Below are 25,611 nucleotides of genomic sequence, written 5' to 3'. Positions count from 1 at the left end.
TGTTTCTCTGTAGGATGTTGGACAGATCCCAGAGGTCTGCATGTTATTGCTTACTCTCTGTTGTAATTGTTTGCTGTTCTTCATGGACAGTTATTGTCTTGCTGGTCACATCCGTCCCTGTTCACTTCAGCACTCATTTGCTCCTACATCATTTAGATCAGAAATACTGTGGGACTGATCTTGCCTTTATTATTCCAGATCTGTGCTGTAGTGGAGACCAGTCATGCTCTGTGTGGCTTGGCAGCCTGAGCGCTGCACTCAGCCTCTCTTAACTATTAATTATTGAGGGGAATAAGGAGGTAGACTTACTGTACTGTGGCGTTTCTCTTCATGTGTACCCTTACTGTACTGTGGCGTTTCTCTTCATGTGTACCCTTACTGTACTGTGGCGTTTCTCTTCATGTGTACCCTTACTGTACTGTGGCGTTTCTCTTCATGTGTACCCTTACTGTACTGTGGCGTTTCTCTTCATGTGTACCCTTACTGTACTGTGGCGTTTCTCTTGATCTGTTCAAACTGGATGAGAAAAATCTTTCTAATAGTTAAACATTCTGTCCCATAATACTTTGTATTTTGTTTTTGTTTTGAGAATCAAACCCACGATGCAGAACCCTAATTTCAAAACCCCTATGTCTCTTACTATCCCCTGCTGTGCAAGGGGCGAGGCCTGGTCACATGTATGGTACAGTATAAAATATTGCTGTGTCAGTAGAGGTCCTCCTTCCCTGCTGGTCAGAATATCCTCCTATAAACAATGCACTCCTTCTGCTTAGATATTTGTCAGAGGTCCCAAACCCTTACCCATCACTGTTCATTGTAATCTGGATAGACCTTTATTCAGGAAACTGCTTAGCAGGTATTGGCTGCAACAGGTTTAGAAATTGCATTAGCTGAAGCCCTGTTATAATAATGATGTGCAAATGAAGCCCACTCATTTTGATTGTTCAGAGTGAGAAACGAGCCATGCTGCATTACTGAATTACAATGAGCAGGTAGCTTAATCAGCACATTCATATTAGAAAACCAATGCATGATTTGTCTTTGCAAGGCAGCCGACCGCTTGTCACGTCGTCCCTGCAGCCGACACCTCGAGAGGCCGTGTGTGCATCGCTCCATGCAGACATTCATTAAACAGGTGGAGCGCTGGAGCGCCGGAGGAATTGTAGGGTATTGAATTACAGTCATCTAAATCATGTCTGTAAGCAGCCAAACCAGCAACACATAATGAATCAAAACAGAAGGCCAGGATTCAGGAGTTATGCACGAGCAAACAGTCTGCTGTTAGTTTGCTAAGAAAAGAAAGCACAAGCTGTCTACTGAATATAGTTTTCTGTATAACCTTGCGGTCACTGTGTGCACAATTGTGACATGTTAAGATTCTTATCTATGTATCTATTTTCTAATGCATAAATGTTTTTTCAACTTTATGGCAGGTCAACTTCTCAAACTCCTTAGAGTACATAAAAACTGTTTTAAAATGTCAGAGAATTCAGTGAAAGGTGCTGAAAGGCATGCTGCAGAAAGGACTGTCTTTGGGCTCCTAACCAATTCATTCTAACCAAATTGAAGAACATCAGTGATCAAGTAGTGCTTAGTGCCCAAGTGACAAGGCTGAATCATGCAAGCTCTCGTCAAGGCGAGTCAGGTTTGACCTGGAATAACAGTGACTGTTTCATACTCAAGGATGATAAAGGCTGGGTTGACATACTTTGAGAAGAAAATGGCACTCAGTACCAGGCGGGGAGTCATGGCACATCTTCAGTGGCCCAAAGGAACATTATATGGGATGAGCGAATGCAATGCCCTTTGGCCTCCTACCTGTAGCAGAGCTCAAGAGTGTTCCACACCCTCCTAGGTGATATTGAGAACTGGTGGAACCCACAGCTTGATGTGAATCTGAGAGAAGGCCAACACAGACCAAGTGACGCAGTGCAGGAGATGAATTGTCCTTCATGTAGAATTAATAGTTGGTAAGACAGTGTGGGTCATATTTTCAAACGTTTCCTCCAGTCTTTAATAACTCCTATTCATTTTATGTTATGTTTTTGTTTTGTAACATAATTTTTTCTCCTTTGAAAAAACAGGAGTTATTTAAAGAATGGAGGAAATACTTTGAAAATATGGACCTATATTTGAAACATATTGCTTAATTATGTACAGTTTAATATAGAAAAGCTAGACAAATACAATTATAACAAATACAAAGGTAAAGAGCTGCCCGGCAACACATCATTTATTTCTTGTAGAAAAAAAAACAACTTAATTTCAGTGTTATCTGGAAAAATATTTGGTAAATGTGTGGGAGTCGATAGTGCAGTAAACAAAACCAATATGCAAAGTTCCCATGGAAACTAATTGGATCTCTCTCAATCTCTGCCCACCGCCTTTTCAGTGGCAGTCTACCTTTCTAAGCTAAGTGTCTCAGAAGTGCCTCAGGCTGTTTACAGATAGAACAGATTTCAAACAGCAGCTACAGGTTTTTGTTTTTGTTCTTTTTATCCACGGCTCTCATTTGTGTTGGATAATCAATAAGTTAAAGCTCTCAATACCTGAAGCTGCTGTAAGTGTATAGTTCATGCTGTAGAAGTGGGCTCTTCGAGTTTTTTTGTTATTATTTGTGTACTTGAAGAAGCTCCAAGAGAAGGCTTTTTAAAAAGTATAAATACATTTACATTTACACTGTGATATACCACTCAATATGTAAACCATTACAGACCTCAGAACGTGTGGAACTTGGAACTTTTTTTATGTAAGGCTACATAAGAAGCGTTGGCTATAGTTTACACCCAGGATTCTGTGGATTTGCCTGTTCCAAGGGTTCAAACACTTACAGGAGAGTCATCTTTTACATATCAACTCCTGAAGACGTGGAACTGTTTCCATCACAGTATGAAGATGGAATCTGATAATCTTTCCTTCTCTGGTTTTAAAGGTCATACGAATGCCAATGCTTCTCCCTCAGTCCACATTCACAACTAGACACATGTCTTATTGATAGTAGTCTTAGGTCTCTTTGTGCTGCTGATGAAGTTTGAACCACACATGTTTTTATGGTGTTGTTTGTACATTGTAATTGTTTCTTTTTATTGTTTTATAGGACCCCCTTGTAAATGAAGCCTGGGTCTCAATGAGTAAATCTCCTGGTTAAATAAGTAAATACAAACTGAACACAAGATTGTGGGAAGCAACCAGTCTGGGTAACATCTCTTTCCTTTAATTCCTCTTGTATCTAAAGACGAGGCTGTGGAGGTAGTGGAAGGCAGCGTCTGTAGGGTTAACAGTTAAAGTCTGACACTGTCAGCTTAGTGTTTGAACTGAGGGAGGGACACAGGTCTTGATACACTTTGTTCTGTGGCAGCAGCTCTGCTGTTGCAGGTTAGGGAGCAGAGTGCAAGGCAGCCTGTCACTTCCTCCTGGCTTCCAGTCAAGTTGCTTTTGTTTTCGCTGGCATGTCAGTGTGTTTTGCAGGAATGTGCAGTGGGCGTGGTTAGGGCTGCAGAGGAAGGCTGTGTGTTATGTTTTGTCATGTAACCCGGGTTTTGTTTTTCAGACAGATGGTTTGTTTTTATGTAGGTGTGTAAGGGGGGGAGGGCAGACTGCTCTGTGCATTTCTGCTGGGATACAGTGTTAACCCTGTCTACAGTATACCGAGATTACTGATGCAATTCAAGGTAGAGTCATGCTCACCCACAACACAGTGAGCTTCGACACAGAGCTGAGGAGAGAGCGCCCCCTCGTGTTGGGAAAGCACTGCAAGAGCATTAAAGTAAACACACCATGAAAACAGGACACTTTTATTGGAGTAAAGTCAACATTTTTGTACCATAAGGTGGCAGTAGATACTTTAGTAATGATAACATTTGTCTCCAGACTGTGGATGATGATTGATACAGTCAGCACTCAATTATACGACACTCGGATACAAGTCAATTGCGTTTTACCGCCTTTGTATTAAGATTAAAATCAAGCCGCATGATACATATATAACAACTTAATGCACTTACACGTCACACGTGATTTCCGGCTCCATCACCAGTTTTCTGATACAATATTGGAATTGACTTGTTAATCGTCACAGCCCGCTGTTTTTTTTTTGTTTTGTTTGTTTTTTTTCTGGCATGTCAACGCAGTCTGTTTGTTGTGCACTGCAGTTACACAGCACTTCCTCTAAAATCAAACCGATCAAGACAAGGCTCTGTAATGTAAAAGTTATCATTAAACACTTTTTGATACTGTGTTGCTTTTTTTTTTAAATCTGCAATCTTTAGTTGCTTTTGTGCATTTTCATTTGCACATGAACTGTGATATTAGGGCTTATGAAGCACTATATTCTACAATTTTGAATACTGACTTTGGATACTGTTTTAATTCTGGAAATTGCTGTTGTTTTTTTAAATCTTTTGCTTAACTGCATTGCCTTTTACGTTTTACGCAGTTCTGTGCATGGGTAACATTTTGATTCATTTTTTCTTGTTGTGTCATTAATGTGGCATTTGACATACTGCTACAATACGTACCGAATTTAAAAATATGTAGGCTACTGTATTACAGTTCACTTGTCCAGTCGTCTCATTTGGCAAGTGATATTTTCAGAGTCATATTGTTCTAGTACTGTACCAACAAAACCAACTACAGTACATCTAAATGGAAGCCTACTTATTTTAAAACACAGCCCTTTCAGCTACCTATTTTTGGCATTCTATCTTTTTTGTGTTCCCTGAAAAAACAGAGAAGTTTTTGTTTTTTACTGCTGTGTTACTCCCCCAACTCGTGTGTGCAGGGCAGGGGGTTGTTTGGTCGGTTGTGTGTGTGTCAGTGTGTGTGTGTGTGTGCAGGGTTGTGTGTGTTTGTGTGTGTGTGTGTGTGTGTCAGTGTGTGTGTGTCTGTGTGCAGGGCAGGGGGTTGTTTGGTCGGTTGTGTGTGTGTCAGTGTGTGTGTGTGTGCAGGGCAGGGGGTTGTTTGCATTTGCAGGTTACAATGTGCTCACCTACATACACATCAAATCAGATGAAATATCGGATATTTATTAATAATAAAAAAGTGATGCTGATGTAATTGATGCTTTAATAGGCCACACATGCAATGCATTTAAAATAGTCAGTGTAAAGGAACACATAGCCACAAATGGTCAAATGCATGATATTTTTTCGCACATGACTGCCTGTTGTTTCTATATAAGAACATAAGAAAGGTTACAAACGAGAGGAGACCATCTTGCTCGTTTGGTTGTTAGTAGCTTATTGATCCCAGAATCTCATCAAGCAGCTTCTTGAAGGATCCCAGGGTGTCAGCTTCACTGATTACTGGCCAGAAATGTACATTTTCACACCCTGAGGTTTTCATGCAGGTAGGTATATAAAGGATATACGTGATGCAGCCTGAGGTGTTGTAATACATGTGCACATGACTGTAGACATCTAGACTTTGGGTGTAATTCAGTATCACTCTGGATACCCTCTCGCTTGCTGGCTGGTGTAGTTTCCCCACGTTTTTTTGTTGCTTCTTGCCCTTGAGAAATCGTGTGATATAATGACCCTGTGGTAGTTGTTTTCTCCACAAGATTCAGTTCCGTGACTTTAATCTGGGCCAGAGAGTCTGACACAATGACACAAATCACATTCTTCGATGACACAGATCACACCCTCCTCAAACTGACACGATGACACAAATCACACCCTCTTCAGACTGACACAGACATAAATCACACCCTCCTCAAACTGACACAATGACACAAATCACACCCTCTTCAAACTGACACAGACATAAATCACACCCTCCTCAAACTGACACAATGACACAAATCACACCCTCTTCAAACTGACACAGACATAAATCACATCCTCTTTAAACTGACACGATGACACAAATCACACCCTCTTCAAACTGACACAGACATAAATCACACCCTCCTCAAACTGACACGATGACACAAATCACACCCTCTTCAAACTGACACAGACATAAATCACATCCTCTTTAAACTGACACGATGACACAAATCACACCCTCTTCAAACTGACACAGACATAAATCACATCCTCTTTAAACTGACACGATGACACAAATCACACCCTCTTCAAACTGACACAGACATAAATCAAACCCTCCTCAAACTGACACGATGACACAAATCACACCCTCTTCAAACTGACACAGACATAAATCACATCCTCTTTAAACTGACACGATGACACAAATCACACCCTCTTCAAACTGACACAGACATAAATCACATCCTCTTTAAACTGACACGATGACACAAATCACACCCTCTTCAAACTGACACAGACATAAATCACACCCTCCTCAAACTGACACGATGACACAAATCACACCCTCTTCAAACTGACACAGACATAAATCACATCCTCTTCAAACTGACACGATGACACAAATCACACCCTCTTCAAACTGACACAGACATAAATCACATCCTCTTTAAACTGACACGATGACACAAATCACACCCTCTTCAAACTGACACAGACATAAATCACACCCTCTTCAAACTGACACGATGACACAAATCACGTCTTCTTCAAACTGACACGATGATACAGATCACGTTCCTAAATTGTCTCCCTCCAGCTTCTAAAGTCCCTGTAATAATACAGTATAATACCCTCGCTTCACAGCATCCATTGCATGGTACTGTAACATTCAGATACAACATCCAATGCTGTCATTTGTTGTGTTTTATTAAAAGTATATTCATAGAATAGTACACTTTGAATAAGGGTGGAGTGGCTGTGGTTCTAAAGGTCCTCAGGGATTTAAAGAAATGCATTAGCAATTGGAAATGTTCTATTTTTTGTTGCTTGTATACCACAGAGTAACTATTAACCAGTGCCCCTGCAGCTCAACTTGACAACACAGAATGAAGAAATAGATTAGTTTGAGGCAACTTTGCTGTATCAAACCCCAAGTCTCCCCTGGTGTGCCGTTCAGTGGCCTGAAACCTAGTCTCCTAAAACAAAGTTGCAAGCCACAGAGTGGCTCTGTGTTCCCTTAGCTTAAGAGCTCTATTGAGGCCCCCATGACTCTAAACGGAAAGATGAATATATTAATTAAGATTACCGTTGTCCAGTGTGCCCAAAATAATCAGTCTCTCGTACATTTCATTTGTCACATTTCATTGTCCTCTATTCTTCCTTCCCAGCTGTGAAGAAAACACACATTTCGTGGAGAAAACAATCCAGAAACTGAGACAGAAGGTCTGTAAGGGCTAAACCAAACTCTTCCCTGTGTCTTTGTTAATATCCAGGTGGAGACAGTCATTTGTGGAGACAGTCATTTTTGCAGAATAGGTCATTGGAGGCACACATTATGGTGAAGTAATTATCTGTTTTACAAAATAAAGTGACAATTCAAGTTGAGGCATCCAAAAAAAAGGCAAACTTAGAGTGTGATGCAATTCCTGCTGGCTGCCAGACTAATTAACCCGAATGAAAAAGAGAACCAGTGTGATTTAATATTTATTATGAGAAACACTGTGATTACCTCCGTCTAGGGCTTGATATACCAGTGTGGTTTAATATTTATTATGAGAAACACTGTGATTACCTCCGTCTAGGGCTTGATATACCAGTGTGGTTTAATATTTATTATGAGAAACACTGTGATTACCTCCGTCTAGGGCTTGATATACCAGTGTGATTTAATATTTATTATGAGAAACACTGTGATTACCTCCGTCTAGGGCTTGATATTCCAGTGTGATTTAATATTTATTATGAGAAACACTGTGATTACCTCCGTCTAGGGCTTGATATGCCAGTGTGATTTAATATTTATTATGAGAAACACTGTGATTACCTCCGTCTAGGGCTTGATATTCCAGTGTGATTTAATATTTATTATGAGAAACACTGTGATTACCTCCGTCTAGGGCTTGATATACCAGTGTGGTTTAATATTTATTATGAGAAACACTGTGATTACCTCCGTCTAGGGCTTGATATACCAGTGTGATTTAATATTTATTATGAGAAACACTGTGATTACCTCCGTCTAGGGCTTGATATACCAGTGTGATTTAATATTTATTATGAGAAACACTGTGATTACCTCCGTCTAGGGCTTGATATACCAGTGTGATTTAATATTTATTATGAGAAACACTGTGATTACCTCCGTCTAGGGCTTGATATACCAGTGTGGTTTAATATTTATTATGAGAAACACTGTGATTACCTCCGTCTAGGGCTTGATATACCAGTGTGGTTTAATATTTATTACGAGAAACACTGTGATTACCTCCGTCTAGGGCTTGATATACCAGTGTGATTTAATATTTATTATGAGAAACACTGTGATTACCTCCGTCTAGGGCTTGATATACCAGTGTGGTTTAATATTTATTATGAGAAACACTGTGATTACCTCCGTCTAGGGCTTGATATACCAGTGTGGTTTAATATTTATTATGAGAAACACTGTGATTACCTCCGTCTAGGGCTTGATATACCAGTGTGGTTTAATATTTATTATGAGAAACACTGTGATTACCTCCGTCTAGGGCTTGATATACCAGTGTGATTTAATATTTATTATGAGAAACACTGTGATTACCTCCGTCTAGGGCTTGATATTCCAGTGTGGTTTAATATTTATTATGAGAAACACTGTGATTACCTCCGTCTAGGGCTTGATATACCAGTGTGGTTTAATATTTATTATGAGAAAGGGCTTGATATTCCAGTGTGGTTTAATATTTATTATGAGAAACACTGTGATTACCTCCGTCTAGGGCTTGATATACCAGTGTGATTTAATATTTATTATGAGAAACACTGTGATTACCTCCGTCTAGGGCTTGATATACCAGTGTGGTTTAATATTTATTATGAGAAACACTGTGATTACCTCCGTCTAGGGCTTGATATACCAGTGTGATTTAATATTTATTATGAGAAACACTGTGATTACCTCCGTCTAGGGCTTGATATTCCAGTGTGATTTAATATTTATTATGAGAAACACTGTGATTACCTCCGTCTAGGGCTTGATATACCAGTGTGGTTTAATATTTATTATGAGAAACACTGTGATTACCTCCGTCTAGGGCTTGATATACCAGTGTGGTTTAATATTTATTATGAGAAACACTGTGATTACCTCCGTCTAGGGCTTGATATACCAGTGTGGTTTAATATTTATTATGAGAAACACTGTGATTACCTCCGTCTAGGGCTTGATATACCAGTGTGATTTAATATTTATTATGAGAAACACTGTGATTACCTCCGTCTAGGGCTTGATATACCAGTGTGATTTAATATTTATTATGAGAAACACTGTGATTACCTCCGTCTAGGGCTTGATATTCCAGTGTGGTTTAATATTTATTATGAGAAACACTGTGATTACCTCCGTCTAGGGCTTGATATTCCAGTGTGGTTTAATATTTATTATGAGAAACACTGTGATTACCTCCGTCTAGGGCTTGATATTCCAGTGTGATTTAATATTTATTATGAGAAACACTGTGATTACCTCCGTCTAGGGCTTGATATGCCAGTGTGGTTTAATATTTATTATGAGAAACACTGTGATTACCTCCGTCTAGGGCTTGATATACCAGTGTGGTTTAATATTTATTATGAGAAACACTGTGATTACCTCCGTATAGGGCTTGATATTCCAGTGTGGTTTAATATTTATTATGAGAAACACTGTGATTACCTCCGTCTAGGGCTTGATATTCCAGTGTGGTTTAATATTTATTATGAGAAAGGGCTTGATATTCCAGTGTGGTTTAATATTTATTATGAGAAAGGGCTTGATATTCCAGTGTGGTTTAATATTTATTATGAGAAACACTGTGATTACCTCCGTCTAGGGCTTGATATACCAGTGTGATTTAATATTTATTATGAGAAACACTGTGATTACCTCCGTCTAGGGCTTGATATTCCAGTGTGATTTAATATTTATTATGAGAAACACTGTGATTACCTCCGTCTAGGGCTTGATATTCCAGTGTGGTTTAATATTTATTATGAGAAAGGGCTTGATATTCCAGTGTGGTTTAATATTTATTATGAGAAAGGGCTTGATATTCCAGTGTGGTTTAATATTTATTATGAGAAACACTGTGATTACCTCCGTCTAGGGCTTGATATACCAGTGTGATTTAATATTTATTATGAGAAACACTGTGATTACCTCCGTCTAGGGCTTGATATTCCAGTGTGATTTAATATTTATTATGAGAAACACTGTGATTACCTCCGTCTAGGGCTTGATATACCAGTGTGGTTTAATATTTATTATGAGAAACACTGTGATTACCTCCGTCTAGGGCTTGATATACCAGTGTGATTTAATATTTATTATGAGAAACACTGTGATTACCTCCGTCTAGGGCTTGATATACCAGTGTGGTTTAATATTTATTATGAGAAACACTGTGATTACCTCCGTCTAGGGCTTGATATACCAGTGTGATTTAATATTTATTATGAGAAACACTGTGATTACCTCCGTCTAGGGCTTGATATACCAGTGTGATTTAATATTTATTATGAGAAACACTGTGATTACCTCCGTCTAGGGCTTGATATTCCAGTGTGGTTTAATATTTATTATGAGAAACACTGTGATTACCTCCATCTAGGGCTTGATATACCAGTGTGGTTTAATATTTATTATGAGAAACACTGTGATTACCTCCGTATAGGGCTTGATATTCCAGTGTGGTTTAATATTTATTATGAGAAACACTGTGATTACCTCCGTCTAGGGCTTGATATTCCAGTGTGGTTTAATATTTATTATGAGAAAGGACTTGATATTCCAGTGTGGTTTAATATTTATTATGAGAAAGGGCTTGATATTCCAGTGTGGTTTAATATTTATTATGAGAAAGGGCTTGATATTCCAGTGTGGTTTAATATTTATTATGAGAAAGGGCTTGATATTCCAGTGTGGTTTAATATTTATTATGAGAAAGGGCTTGATATACCAGTGTGGTTTAATATTTATTATGAGAAAGGACTTGATATTCCAGTGTGGTTTAATATTTATTATGAGAAAGGGCTTGATATTCCAGTGTGGTTTAATATTTATTATGAGAAACACTGTGGTACCCTCAGTCTAGGGCTTGCTATACTAGGATGTGTCTAAGCAGGGGCAGTGTGCCACAGCCACGTGGTTTGAGTGGCTTGCAATCTGAATTGTTACGCTTTCCAATTCCCCAATAGTTTCCATTAAAAAAGTAACACTGTTAGCAGCTGTGCTTGTGCTCTGCTTTTATTACATTCTGCTGCATAAATTTCACCACGTTTCATGTGCAGCAGGCAGTGTTGTGTGATACACAGCCGTTATGGATTCTGACCCCTGCTGGTGAGATGAGAGGAGGTTAACAGCTCTAAATCCTGAATGCAGACGAGCCCGGCTCTTTGGTGTGGTTAAGACATCTGCTTGTGGTGTGCGAGGTCGCCCATCCAAAGCTAATCTCACAAATTGAAGAACCTCAGCAGTATATTTGTAGGTGGAAAAATATGTCACTAAAAGGCTAAGGAGGTAGTTATGGAAATTAGTATCAACAGCTGATTTAGTGTGTCTTAATAACATTTGTGCTGCTGTGGGACCAAGTGCTAAAAAAATTAAAATACCAGTTGTTCAATGTTGTCTAGGGCATGCTTAGAAGTACTAACAAGCTTCATTAGTCACGTTACATGCCTTAGAGGTAGAAGGGTTCTGTTCTTATAATTCATGTCATGCTTTGCTTAACGCACAGGTATTTCTTATTTATTGTTAAATCACATGCTGTGTTTTAAAGCCCTGTTTTGAAACCAAGGTTTTTCTGTTATTGCTGTTTGCCCTGCAGCTGCTGAGGCTGTGTTAGTGTTTACAGTGAAGGGAGGGGTATTGGGAGAAACCTGTTTGAATCTGTGGCTGCTATATAGGAAGCAGGATTGAAACGTGAACTAATCCCAGGTTTTACTGCACAGCACCCACAGGAAGCAGCTCCCCATCTTACTGGATTTTGTCAGCTGTTAGCATCCGGATTGCTGAGTTTATTGATTGCTGTGAGGTAGATGCACCTGATTTGTAGTCCGTACAGCTCACTAGCACACACCGGTCACAGCCCGCTACTCCAGGTTCTTACATCACTGCGCTGGCTTCCTGTTCAATTCAGGACTGACTGCATGGTTTTGAGCCTTTATATTTACAGGTGTGTATGTGCCTTATGCTCTGAGTTGAACCTTGAGATCAGCAGACCTTTTGCTAGTTCCTAGAAATCAGGAGGGGCACTGCTGTGCTATGCTATGCTCCCTGTGTTTGTATTTCATTTGAATTCATGAAAAACATCTATGATAACAAGTTCATTGGATAGTCATTAAAAAAATAATGAAATGAAGTGAACACTGTGCTTTCAATATTGACATAGCAGTCATCGCAGAGTACAGTAATTAAGCCCATCACCTGATCCTGCCTAAACTCACTGCCCTGCTTCCACGACCTGCTGCTGTCAGGATTCTAGCAACACTGAAAGGTCACTCCTCCCAGCTCCGCGGTGCCTGAACTCACTGCCCTGCTTCCACGACCTGCTGCTGTCAGGATTCTAGCAACACTGAAAGGTCACTCCTCCCAGCTCCGCGGTGCCTGAGCTCACTGCCCTGCTTCCACGTCCTGCTGCTGTCAGGATTCTAGCAACACTGAAAGGTCACTCCTCCCAGCTCCGCGGTGCCTGAGCTCACTGCCCTGCTTCCACGACCTGCTGCTGTCAGGATTCTAGCAACACTGAAAGGTCACTCCTCCCAGCTCCGCGGTGCCTGAGCGAGCAGCTTGCTGGATGTTAGAGCTCATGACAAGCGAGTGCTGCTGCCAGGGTTTAGCTGCAGCCTTCAGGCTTGTTGGATGCTCCTGCTCACTGAGCTTCCTCCTTGGACTTTTATTGGATTTGTTTATAGTTCTTAGCCCCCTGGAAGCTCATTTTCCTCTCATCCCGGGCGCTGACATCTTTACTGCTGTATCAAAGCCGTGACAGTAAGGCAGTAAAAATGTCAGCACCCGGGATGAGAGGAAAATGAGCTTCTGATAAATACATCTTAATAGCACTTTATACCAGTATGAGTATCAGCACACCCCTGAATACTATTATTATTATTATTATTACTGGTATTATTATTATAGCTGTTAACGTAAGGATTATTGCCCACATTGCCAAACGGATAACACAGCAATAACGACACAAAAGCCAGGGCCCTTGTAGTTTTTGTTTTCTTTCTGATCGCTCCTGCAGTGGTCAGAGGACACGCCCCTGATCTGGGGATGTGTTGCTACAGTTACTTTTCTTTTTAATGTCGTAGATATTTTAGTTTTAAGCAACAGTACAAACAAAGCCTGTACTTGACTTGTGTACGGTTCCCAGACCTCCCGGAGAAACTGGGATTGTCCCAGTCTTTATTGTGTGTCCCAGTCAGAAACAGTAAGATTATATTCACATGTAAACATATCAAACTGTAGCAGTGTACTCACAAGCCTATTTTAAATTAGCCTTTTAAATTAGTGCCTGTTTTGTTTTGATCAACACAGTCATTTTTATAACTGATTTAAAAAAATATATCCAACCCCAGTGTTGATTTTTTTATTAGGATTGTGTATATGGTTATTTTAACTGCTTCAGAGTTGCTACAGCTTCAATGAATTGAAGAGAAATGTGGATCTGGTAACCCAACTTCAGCGCTACAGGCACTGTTTCCTGAAGGTGAAATCTATTTCTTCAAGGACAATTCTCATAGCCCTTAGCCTGGCCTGTGTTTTATTTTCTCTTAATTGCTTCTCAATTCCACACTTCTCACTCCTTGTCCACCGTGTAACCTTGCTCCTTTGAAGTTTTAAAGTGGATTATCCTGTTCACTTTGCACGGATATGTTTTAAAAGCATGTTCTGACAGCTTAGAATTTAGATTAGTGCCGTCAAGGGGAAATTTTATAAAAAAATGTAACTTGAGGTCATAGTTCAGATATATCTATACAAACTAACTGAGCATTAATGTCTTTGTTTATTTGTTATCTTTGCGATATCCTGGAAAAGGGAATTTTCTCAGGCTTTTCATTCAGGTAATTTATACCATTTCATTTCCATTTCAGCCTCATAAACATGCTGCAGCACAGCCAGTGTTAATTACAGAGCTGTTAATGAATGGCGAGAATGCTGGGCATTGTTTAAAAAAGAAACAAAGTGCATTGTCTCCAAAACACTCATTTCAAGGTTTTTTTAGCAATTTTTTAAATTTTTGGTAAAGTATAACGTTATGGATCTCAGAGTTCAACAGAAAAGCTTATTACTTATATACAGTAACTTGTATTACTTTTAGCAGTATCTTTTGTAACTTTCAGACGTGTTGTATTTTAGGAAAACCTTTCTGACAGCTGGAATTTGGAAGAGTATTTGGTTTAGATTTGTTTTTAAATAGCCTAAATATATTTGGACGGGGGTGGGGGTGTTATTAGAACTTTTAGTTTTTCATACAACACTAATGGTTATGAGTTACTATGAAAATTACTAAAACATTTTTTAACACAAACAGATACTGCAGCTCTGTACAGCAGTTAGTAAAGGTATTGTAATGTTGCATAAAGAAACAGCTTGTGCACCTTGTTAATACTAAGAAACACATCATATAAATAAACTGCTGAGGCAATGTTAATACTGGTAATGTTTACCCCACAGTCTGCTTATTCCAAAATCAGAAAGGCTACAAGCTCTAGCTGTGTGGTAAAATACCTGTGCCATATAGAGAGGCTGACAGGTTGTTCCAGAAGCAGGGGATGCAGTGATTGCTCTGCTGTGGAACAGTGGCAGGTTGTTCCAGAAGCAGGGGATGCAGTGATTGCTCTGCTGTGGAACAGTGGCAGGTTGTTCCAGAAGCAGGGGATGCAGTGATTGCTCTGCTGTGGAACAGTGGCAGGTGTAGCGGGTGTGTGAGTTAATTCCACGGCTCTCAGCCCCAGCACCCTACCAGCCCCTCCCCAGCCCCCGTCCAAGCTGCTCACTCCTGCTAGGGGAGGCTTGGCTGCTTGGCAGTGACCAGGCCCCAGAGCATTAGACCTGGAGAGAAGTTAATCAGAATGAGCATGTGATGCTGTGCGTGTTGTATGAGAAAAAAGGGGCCATGAACCAATCCCTGCCAGGGACTGTTTGTGCACAGAGCACTTTCCTTTTACAGCCTCTTGCTCTGCAGGCTGTTTTAAAGAGACACCCTGTGCACAGCTGCACTTGACAATTCCCTGCTTGGGCTATTCCCGGTGTAGTGCAGCAAGACATACAAACTGTGCGCACACAGTTATGTGCTGGCGTACCTTTTTTGCTGATCTAGTTACTTCTGTCTTTTCCAATAAACAGACTAGCTTGAAACAATTTCTTACTGTACAGCTGGGGTAAGGAGACCTAACTCACTGAGCGTGTGGCTTTATAGAAACTGGGAACTAAGGGCAACAAGTTGAGCTTTCAACCTTCCTAAGATTTGACTTACTCGAAACATATCCTTTGTCGAGCCAACTACTTTTTTCAAAAGAACATACTGGTCTTCTTTTGTTTTCTTTTTTTTTTTTTTATGTATTCCTGAAGAATGGTTTTGATCTGCTGATGTGATTTCTTTTTCCCCCCTGATTACTGAACTCAAGGTGGTTTTTTTTTTTTGCTCATAAACCCGAAGGCGGGCATGATTCAGTCTACTAGCCGCATTGTTGCCCACTGCAGCTCATGAAGCGGTTTGGCAGCTTTAGAGGGAGCAAGAAACGCAAGGACCAGACTGGGAGCACCGGGAGACGGCAGTCCGAACCCCATGGCCTGCCAGGTAGGGCAATCGCTTCCGCTCTGGTTGTGCCAAGAGACAGCAATAATAGAACGTGGCAAAACATAGCGAGGAACGAAGTCAAGTAGACAGGCGTTTGAGAGAGCACGTTATGTTATGAAGGCATTAGCCGAAACCTTTGTCAAACTATTTTGCAGTGCAGTGACAGATTGAGTGTAATGCAGGGAGGGGCAAAAATGATCCCCACCCTTCCAATAGCAGCTTAAAATCTGTTTGCTGGTGGAGTAATTCCTACTGGCTTATCAATCAAGATTTGAGCAGAAAATCATTATTATTAATGTTTTTAAAAGTCTGGATTTAAAGTCCAGTGAAACTGCTTCAGTGTAGATTTTGCAAGGAGTTATGAATGGTAATTGAAGGCTATGTAAAGTTCTATATTCCTGATGTAACATAACCCTAGAAGGATCAAAACGTTTTGATGAGAATGTTTCAAGTTTAAGGGAAGTTATTGTAATGACTTGCAGCTTTTCAATATACTATTACTGTATATTACTGTATATTAATAAATATCACTGTTTATTGACACATGTATCAGTTTTTTACTTGGGACCATGAGCCGCCACCCCCCCCTTCAGTATGTTTACTTGGCTACAGTTTTTTTGGGGTGAGTTAAGGTTACAAACCCTGTTTTGAGGATTAATCCCTCCAGGCCAGGCTAACTCAGGACATAGGTTGACAGTGTTTGGCTTTCTTAAGAAAATTTATTTAGAAACTTAAATGAAGAATTCAAGGTACAGCTTCTAGCTTCATCAGGCAGCAAGCTGCAAAGGCAAGGTTTGAAGGGTTAGGATTTAGCAACAGTCCTGAAGGGTTTATTGTTATTGTAATCATTGGATTTCAGCAATACTTGTTCATTTAAGTGGTGTAGACTTCAATGCCCTACCCTGCTTTGTTTTTGGTAATCACTCTGTCAGACTTACAGCTGTGTTGGCATTCATTATACAGCAGAGTTGTGGTGTGCTGTTCCTAATTGCATGCTGCCTATATCAACTGAAGCAGCGTTGGCAATGTATTATGGGGGATCTCAAGCAGAGAGGAGAAAGCAGAGGGGGAATTGGGGAGCAAGAGGTTTTAGATGCTGAGCAAGAGTTTTTAGATGCTATATTGGGGAGCCAGAGTTTTTATATGCTATACTGAAGTGCCTGTGCCAGCTGCACTGGTAGTTCAGCATATAAGAGGATGGGATTTCTACGACAAACTAAAACTCCAGGGCACAGCCCATTATAAAGAACACTGTCTTAGTAAAAAGGGCAGTTTGGTAGATTGCAGAAATACGCACATGTGACTCAGGTGATAAGAATTACTTCATGTTTGGTCCATTTGCTTTTGACCTACAGAAGTGTGCACATTTATTAGAGCACCTCAAGATTTGTCATTTATATCCTTTATATACCTACCTGCAGGAAAACCTCTGGGTGTCAGGATTTCAATTTGTGATCAGTAATTAATTTCTATTAACCCAAATGAGAGAGAGAGAGAGAGAGAGAGAGAGAGAGAGAGAGAGAGAGAGAGAGACACGGTACTTTTGAAAGGTTTCCATTGGGACACCACAAGCCTATCATTGTTTAGGTCATTCAGATAGCCCATTTCTTATGAGAATCAGCTTGGCAGAACACTGGACTGGGGAGTGTGAAAATGCTGGTCGCTGGAGCATGCTTACAGTGCACTATGAAAGGTCTAAACTGGACCAGACTTGATGCTTCCAGTAAGTAACCAAGGAAACCAAATGTTTGATTTTAGTTAAATGATAAACATCTTAATTGCGCCTCTAAACCCGTTAGTTTTTTTTTTTGTTGTTTGCCTAATAGAAGCGTTCAAGCATTTTAATTATGCACTTTTTTCATTTTTTATCATTTTTTATCATACCAGACCCACCTTTTGGTAGTAAGAAGTGACACAGCAGTCAGAATGTATTCGCGTGTGTCACAGTCATAAGTAAGCCTGTATTTTTTTTCTTGGTTATCACAGATTTCATGATTTCATGAAATGTACCCGTTGACGTGTAATATGCAATTCACCATGAAAGCTCCCATTTCTGAAAGAATAGTATAAATATACAGATACTTTAGCACTTAATAAACTACAGCATTACTGCTGCAGTGCAGTGCCTGTCACATTCAGGAACCTGGCAGCTGGTTTAGTTTGCTTCTAGTAAATGATTGAACACTTTGAATAGAGCTGCCTTCAGCGAAAAAGTCACCAGCTGCTTCAAAGATCAGAGATGTTTCTGCTAAAGATTGTCTATCCTTTTTATTTATTATTACATGTATTTATTTTTATTTTGTTTGATAATTCACTGATGGTGAAAATAGAATAACTTTAAAAGGTGCACATGAAAAACAAAGTATTCAGCATGTAGCAGGTACAGGTGATCAGGTCAGTATTTCATGAAAAACAAAGTATTCAGCATGTAGCAGGTACAGGTGATCAGGTCAGTATTTCATGAAAAACAAAGTATTCAGCATGTAGCAGGTACAGGTGATCAGGTCAGTATTTCATGAAAAACAAAGTATTCAGCATGTAGCAGGTACAGGTGATCAGGTCAGTATTTCATGAAAAACAATGTATTCAGCATGTAGCAGGTACAGGTGATCAGGTCAGTATTTCATGAAAAACAAAGTATTCAGCATGTAGCAGGTACAGGTGATCAGGTCAGTATTTCATGAAAAACAATGTATTCAGCATGTAGCAGGTACAGGTGATCAGGTCAGTATTTCATGAAAAACAAAGTATTCAGCATGTAGCAGGTACAGGTGATCAGGTCAGTATTTCATGAAAAACAAAGTATTCAGCATGTAGCAGGTACAGGTGATCAGGTCAGTATTTCATGAAAAACAAAGTATTCAGCATGTAGCAGGTACAGGTGATCAGGTCAGTATTTCATGAAAAACAATGTATTCAGCATGTAGCAGGTACAGGTGATCAGGTCAGTATTTCATGAAAAACAATGTATTCAGCATGTAGCAGGTACAGGTGATCAGGTCAGTATTTCATGAAAAACAAAGTATTCAGCATGTAGCAGGTACAGGTGATCAGGTCAGTATTTCATGAAAAACAAAGTATTCAGCATGTAGCAGGTACAGGTGATCAGGTCAGTATTTCATGAAAAACAAAGTATTCAGCATGTAGCAGGTACAGGTGATCAGGTCAGTATTTCATGAAAAACAAAGTATTCAGCATGTAGCAGGTACAGGTGATCAGGTCAGTATTTCATGAAAAACAAAGTATTCAGCATGTAGCAGGTACAGGTGATCAGGTCAGTATTTCAGTATTTAAGAACATATGTTGTATAATAGCTGTTAAGAACAATTATTGATTTTAGATGTCACAACACAATTTTTTTCTTCTGCTTTAATAAGTATTATGTTTAATTGTGAAATATCTGTTTTTAGACCGTGATGTACCATGAATTAAGCCTTTTTTTTACCATGAAAAAAATACAGCCGAGCAAATAAGAAATCAAAATAACGTGAAAGAAATGAGAAAATATAGAACATTTTAGATAATTTTGATATATAAATAAAATATTCTAAAAAGAATGAAACAATTACTAACCTTTTAAACATCTGTCTTATTACTGTACATTGTTTTAAAAAAAGAATGTATTTGGCTGTTACTGTCACTTTCAGAGCAGATATCGAGACCCCAGCAGTGGTCTTCTGCACAGTATTGTGGTATTGATCCAAGCTGTTCCTTTAGACTGAGATTATAGGAACAGAACACTTCTTGAACAGCCCTTAGTCAATCACTGATTAGATCTTCCTTAGGGCTTGTAGAGGGGAAAACAGGGAACTTGGCTGGTGGCACATCCAAGATAAAATAAAATAAAAGAATCTCGCCATGGTTAAGTTAGATAGAATATTTGAGCTCACCGTTACAGTTTTTCTACTGAACACAACATAGCAAAACCAGGATGATTGAACAATTTCACTGTTTCTGACCAGGACATAAAATGAAGACTGCAAACTGGTACAATCCCAGTTTTCCTGGGACGCCTGGCAACCCTAGATGCCCTACAGTAGTTATTCTACATAGCAGTGATTCTGTAAAGCAGATTGTTACTATCCCCTGATCTACAAACTGTTGCACTGTTACAGTTATAGTTTTGAAGCAGGCAAGTCACAGTGCAGTGGTTTGCTTGAATGCCCTGACCTTAAGGCACGGCCAAATATAACTGAGCGGTTTATTATAGCTGTGTTAGCGGCTATGGAAACGACATTTTAAAATCAACAAGAATGTTAAGTGGGTTACAGTGTGTGCTCCTGAGGGGTCTCTTTTGCTGACACATACAGAGCATGCTGTTACATTGTCTTCATGGCATGTGAGGAACCAGTTTGCAGCTGCCAGGGCCTGGCTTATTGAAGGCTGCTGATTGGATTCAATAGAGAGACGAAGATGTTTTAACAGGAAATTCCTCAATCTTTATCTTATCTACAGGAGTACATGTCAGCAGCGGCACTATTATAAGAAGCTGATGCTTGAATGTAGCTGGTAAGAGAGCCCAGATAGAGAACTGAAATGTCAAGAGATAATGGAAACGCTGGGTTAAACGTGATTTTGCTCTGGCATCATTTTAATGTCTTTAAATGTCATTTTCCCAGCAGTTGTGTGTAACTGCATTCAGAGATGAGCCTGGGACAGTGAAGCGTTTCAGTCTGATTGCATTAGTTCGCACAGCTAAGCAGAGCTGGTGCTGCTGGATGTGGTTCTGGTGGCTCAGATGGGGCACTCACTCAGTCTGGGAGAGGGGTGCCACCTCTGAGGTACAAAAAAACAGGACATCCCAACAGAAGGGTGTTGTTAAAAGTGTAAACCCACTGTAGAAATCCTCTGTGCATCCAAAAGGTAACATTCAGAATATTAATACTATAGTATTGACCACTGATTCATATTGTGCATCGACTGCAGTGATATAGACTCTGACCTGTGCTCTACCTGCGGTGCTGGCATTGTGATGTTGCTGTAGTACTCTACATGGACGTGGAAGCATTTAAAAACACGTGACCTTTAAGTTTTGAAATCCCAGGACACCTTCCTGAAAGCGGGACAAGTCTGGGAAGGCGCCAGCATGGTGTCGGGGTGCTCTGTAGGCACTCTCTGAAAAGCACCTTGTTCAGGGTGTGAAGTGTCAGTTATCTAATGCGTTCTTGTTGATTCGATTCTGTTTTGGTCACATACTGGTGACTTGGTGCAACCCAAGAGCCATCGGAAGGGCTCTCAAGCAAGTCTGTGTGATATTTCTTACCTCTGCTAGGGGGCAGTGTTGCGGGGGGGGGGGTTTAAGGGTAACACACTTGACTAAATTGCAGTGGCTAAATTCCAGTGCATGTTCCATCTGCTGTTCTAGGACTCCAGTCTTAATGCAAATTTGTTCTCAGTTGATCCTGCATAGTTGACTAAAGGGTTTGACTGACTTGATAGAGGATTGTCTCGTCTTTAACTCCCTCGTTCCAAAATGCCCTGTTATTCTGAAACGTTTCTGTTCTGTTTGCTCGGTCCGTGGACTTATATATTAAAACAATGGACCTCTGCGGAAAAGGTGATCTTCGGCAGTACTTGCTGTAGCATCATCTGTGGACAAAGAGTCGGATCCTGATTGCTATACATTCCTTTTGTGCATTTAACAGGGAAGGAAAGATTCTGTCATTTCAGTGTAAGTCCATTGGGGAAACCAATATGTTTAAAAGGTCAAAGCAACAAGAAGTTTTGGAACAAGGAAACAATAAACTTGTATGTAACTTGGAAGTCAGCAGTCTGCAGTGACGTTAGTTGGCTGTTACATTAAGATAACTGTTGGGGGATCATTATATCAATGGGTGCGTAACGCAGTACCTCTGAGAAGGATTACAAACAGCAGACCATCAAAGGGGAACGTAGAATGCTGAAACTATATTCCATTATTTCATTTGGACTTTGGGGTTCAGCAACCATTCTTATATTTCTGCTTTTAAAACAGCTCTGCTACAGTGCTCTCTAACCTGGTAAGGTGAGAAATGCAGAAGCAAGTGTTAAGACAGATTGGAATAGAATTGATGAGTTGAGGTGAAAATTGCAATTTTATCACAGTTGATAACACATAGAGATCCTAGCAGTGTGAAAAAGACATTGTTTTAGGCAATCTCGGGGTGGAGTGAATTACTTCTAGACGACCACTGTGTGACCTTTAATGCTCTACATTTGCAGTGGTCATTTACTGAGGTCGGCTGCAGCTGTTGTCTGATTTAGTGCGTTAATGAGCCATGCCAAGAAAGATTCGAGGAACATTACTGTGCACTCTGTCTGCTAAAGATGCAAGGGCTGCTGTGGCAGGGCGATTACCCTGCACAGGTGGGAATTAGTGCTGGAGTAATTTTATATGTGGAAATGGGTTTCTTATGTGTCTTTTTGGAGTGGATTTGTGTGATTAAATTATTGTTTACAGACAGCCGCTCGATTGAGACTTGCTGCCTGCTAGGCTTGGTTAAGGGGAAGGGCAGCAAGTGATTGGCTGTGGTGGTCCTCAACCAGCAGGTGGGCGGGTCTTGACCGAGTGTCCGTCAGTTTAAAAACATCCGCTGGAGATGGCTCTGAGTGACTGCAACGCCATGCTACAGAGGAGAGCGTCCGTTCTGCAGGAACGACAGCTATGCAACCCTGAAACTACAAGCGGTGCTTGTGAAGGCAATGCCCAGCCAAGGGCATATGAAGCAGCAGGAGTTGTCTTATGAATACAGACTCATCAGTAGGTTAGTTTAGGGGATATTGATCCCATGTAATGTAGCAGGTTCCTGGAGCGGGACGACTCATTCAATAAGGCTCGCGCTCACCCTGTGTGGCAGCTTTTATTTGTAGCTTTTGTATTGTGTTTTATTTTGCCTTTTGTACAGCCTGCTGTATGTGTCCTCTGTGCGTTGCCATTGTTTACTTTCTGTTTGTATTAATAAATCCTGCGCGCCTGTGCTGGCGTTTCAACTCCACCTCCATTGTCTCTATATTGCTTAAGCAGCGGTTACCCACACATGTGACACAAGCACCTGGTGACAGCTGCTATAACATAGCACCCATAGCAAGACACAGCGCCCATAGCAAGACAGTGTGCTCCCATTAGAACACTGTGTTAGAAATGGCAGTACATTGTTACAATGCCCCCTCCACACCCCCCACAATCAAACGTAAGCCACCCTCCACCTTTGACTCCGAGTGCCGGCCTGTTTGCACCTTGCCAGTTCTCTCAAGACCTGGGGCAGCAGTTGCCACACACTGATTCTGTTGTACAGTTACCACGGTGCACTGTCAGGAATATTTCTGAAGACAAACACTTCCTGCCAGTTCAGCTCTGCTGATGGACTGTCAGCTTTGTGAGAGTAATTCAAAGTCAGCTCATCTGTGTGAGTTGCATGGTACAAGCTATCTTTCAGCTGTGTGAGTTGCATGGTACAAGCTATCTTTCAGCTGTGTGAGTTGCATGGTACAAGCTATCTTTCTGGTGTGTCTTCCCTTTGTTCTGTCACTTTGAACTCATGCAACCCTTACATTAGTTTTATATTTTTGATTTAATCCACCCCAGATGCATCCTTCGAAATCAGAGGTTTTCACTACTTTGAGAGCAGTAGGGTTATAGCCATGTTAGATGGGTTTGCCTTCTCAGTGTGCAACAGGGATTTCTTTAATATGGCGATCAATCGAAAGGGTTTAATACTGCAATTAGTTTGTTTCCGCTCAAATTAATCCTGAAGGTAGGATATGAGATTCTGATACAAGTTTAGAACATACTACTGTGTAACAAGTTATAGAAATCTATTATATTATACATTTCAGTAAATCCTAGATGTTACCCTTGCATATAACGTACGGCACAAATTTAAGGATAAAAAGTGTAAACGACACTTTTTATGTTTATAATAACTTATAATAATTTTACACGGTCATACTGTTCAAGAGGTATGTACAATCTATTAACTTACATTACTTATTCATTTTGTAATGTGCACACATGAGACGCAGCAGGGACATGCTCTGATACTAAACCATAATCAGACACCGTTTAATACTGAAAGGGGCTCTGTCTTGTGAACGTGGTTGTAGCCAATGAAAACATGCCATAACTCTTACCTGTCTTGCACTTCCATTCGCTATCTCACATGTGTAGTTTTTATAACACATGTTATAGCATTTCTATATATGTGTGTGTGTGTGTACAATATATATAGCTGGCTCTTTGAGCTTTTATATATATATATATATATATATATATATATATATATATATATATATATATATATATATATATATACAGTACCAGTCAAAAGTTTGAGTACACTTGCTGGAAACTAGGTTTTTTTCATAATTGACAATGTTTTACATCGTATACGATTCTGTAAATACTTGAAAATGAAAACACACATTACAATATACAAAACAAAACATAAGGAGTATCAAAGCAATGTTCGAGAAAATTGAAAATTGTCTCTCAATCTTGGATTCCTCAAAATACCCACCCTTTGCCTTAATAACAGCCTCACAAACACAAGGCATTCGGTTAACAAGTTTCAGCAGGAGATCACCCGACATGTCTTCCCAGCTCTTCTGCAGCAATTCCCAGAGATGTAGGGCACTTGTGGGTAGCTTTGCTTTGACTCTTCTGTCCAGTTCGTCCCATACAAGTTCTATGGGATTGAAGTCTGGAGACTGGGCAGGCCAGGTCTTCGCCAAATAGTTCTTGCACAACTTTGAGATGTGTTTCAGGTCATTATTTTGCTGAAGAATGAAGGACTTCCCAACTAGCCATAATCCTGATGGAATGGCATGACTCTGAAGTATGCTATGATAGCCATGCTGGTAGAGCTTGCCATGGACTTGGTAAAGATCACCAACTCTGTCACCAGCAAAGCAACCCCAGACCATGACACTGCCTCCTCCGTGCTTGACAGTGGGAATCACACATGCAGAGCTCATGCACTCACCCTCTCTGCGTCTTACAACTACCCGCCGGTTGGACCCAAATATTTCAAATTTTGACTCATCGGTTCATAAGACCAACTTCCACTCCTCAAGCGTCCAGTTTCTGTGTTTTTTGGCCCAGGCAAGTCTCTTCACTCTTAACAATGGTTTCTTTGCAGCAATTCTTCCAGTTAGGCCAGCTTCACGCAATCTCCTCTGAACAGTTGATGTTGAAACATCTGTACTTCTAGTAGCATTTAGCTGAGCTTGTATTTCAGGGGCAGTTAATCACTGGTTTCGCAGGCTTGTGACTCGAATGAACTTGTTCTCTGATTCTGAGGTCACCCTTGGCCTGCCTGACCTTGTTCAGTCCTTATAAGTTCCAGTTTCTTCAAATCTTTTGATGGTCTTGGCCACAGCAGTTACAGACATTACAGACTTTTTCTTTGCTTAACTGAGCGTATTTTGCCATTTTCTGCTCCCTTACAGTTAGGAATGACAAACTTGTGCCTAAGTACACGTATCATATAATGAAATAGTAAGTGTTTATAGACAAGTTTCTACAGTTGAAAGCATAGATAATCATGACAAACCTGGTTTCAAGCAGGTGTACTCAAATTAATGACTGGTCCTATATATATATATATATTTCTATACACACGCATACACACTAAACTGTATACTAGGTTAAATGAAGTTTCCTTGCCTAAATAATAGTTTCACTTCTATTTGTTATTTTTGCAACACAGCTTTCTTGCCTTATCTCCCCCTGATGCTTTGGCTTCTGATGGATTGTTTCAAGCAGATACAATTAAAAGGTGTTACTCAACTGTCGGGAGAGATATCTGTTCACTAATTAGCCT

At 40.1% G+C, this 25,611-nt stretch overlaps 1 protein-coding gene across 8 annotated transcripts in view; it reads left to right on the top strand.

Moving 5' to 3' along the window:
• Positions 1-25,611, top strand: part of LOC121310040 (5'-AMP-activated protein kinase subunit gamma-2) — a 130,609-nt gene that overhangs the window by 42,491 nt on the left and 62,507 nt on the right. The window contains exon 1 of one of the 8 annotated variants that reach the window (XM_041243316.1): positions 15,230-15,811. The exons of 5 other annotated variants lie outside the window; for them this stretch is intronic. In XM_041243316.1, coding sequence (XP_041099250.1) covers positions 15,718-15,811 — 94 coding nt within the window. In that variant the 5' untranslated portion in view covers positions 15,230-15,717. Of the gene's footprint in view, positions 1-15,229; positions 15,812-17,376; positions 17,535-25,611 lie in introns of those variants that run through there. 2 more of the 8 variants (XM_041243289.1, XM_041243297.1) reach the window with 2 other exon arrangements.

This window comes from Polyodon spathula, chromosome 3, assembly GCF_017654505.1.
Source record: "Polyodon spathula isolate WHYD16114869_AA chromosome 3, ASM1765450v1, whole genome shotgun sequence".
Lineage (NCBI taxonomy): Eukaryota > Metazoa > Chordata > Actinopteri > Acipenseriformes > Polyodontidae > Polyodon > Polyodon spathula.
Note: the sequence above shows the minus strand (reverse complement) of the source record. Positions and strands in the feature narration are given on the sequence as shown.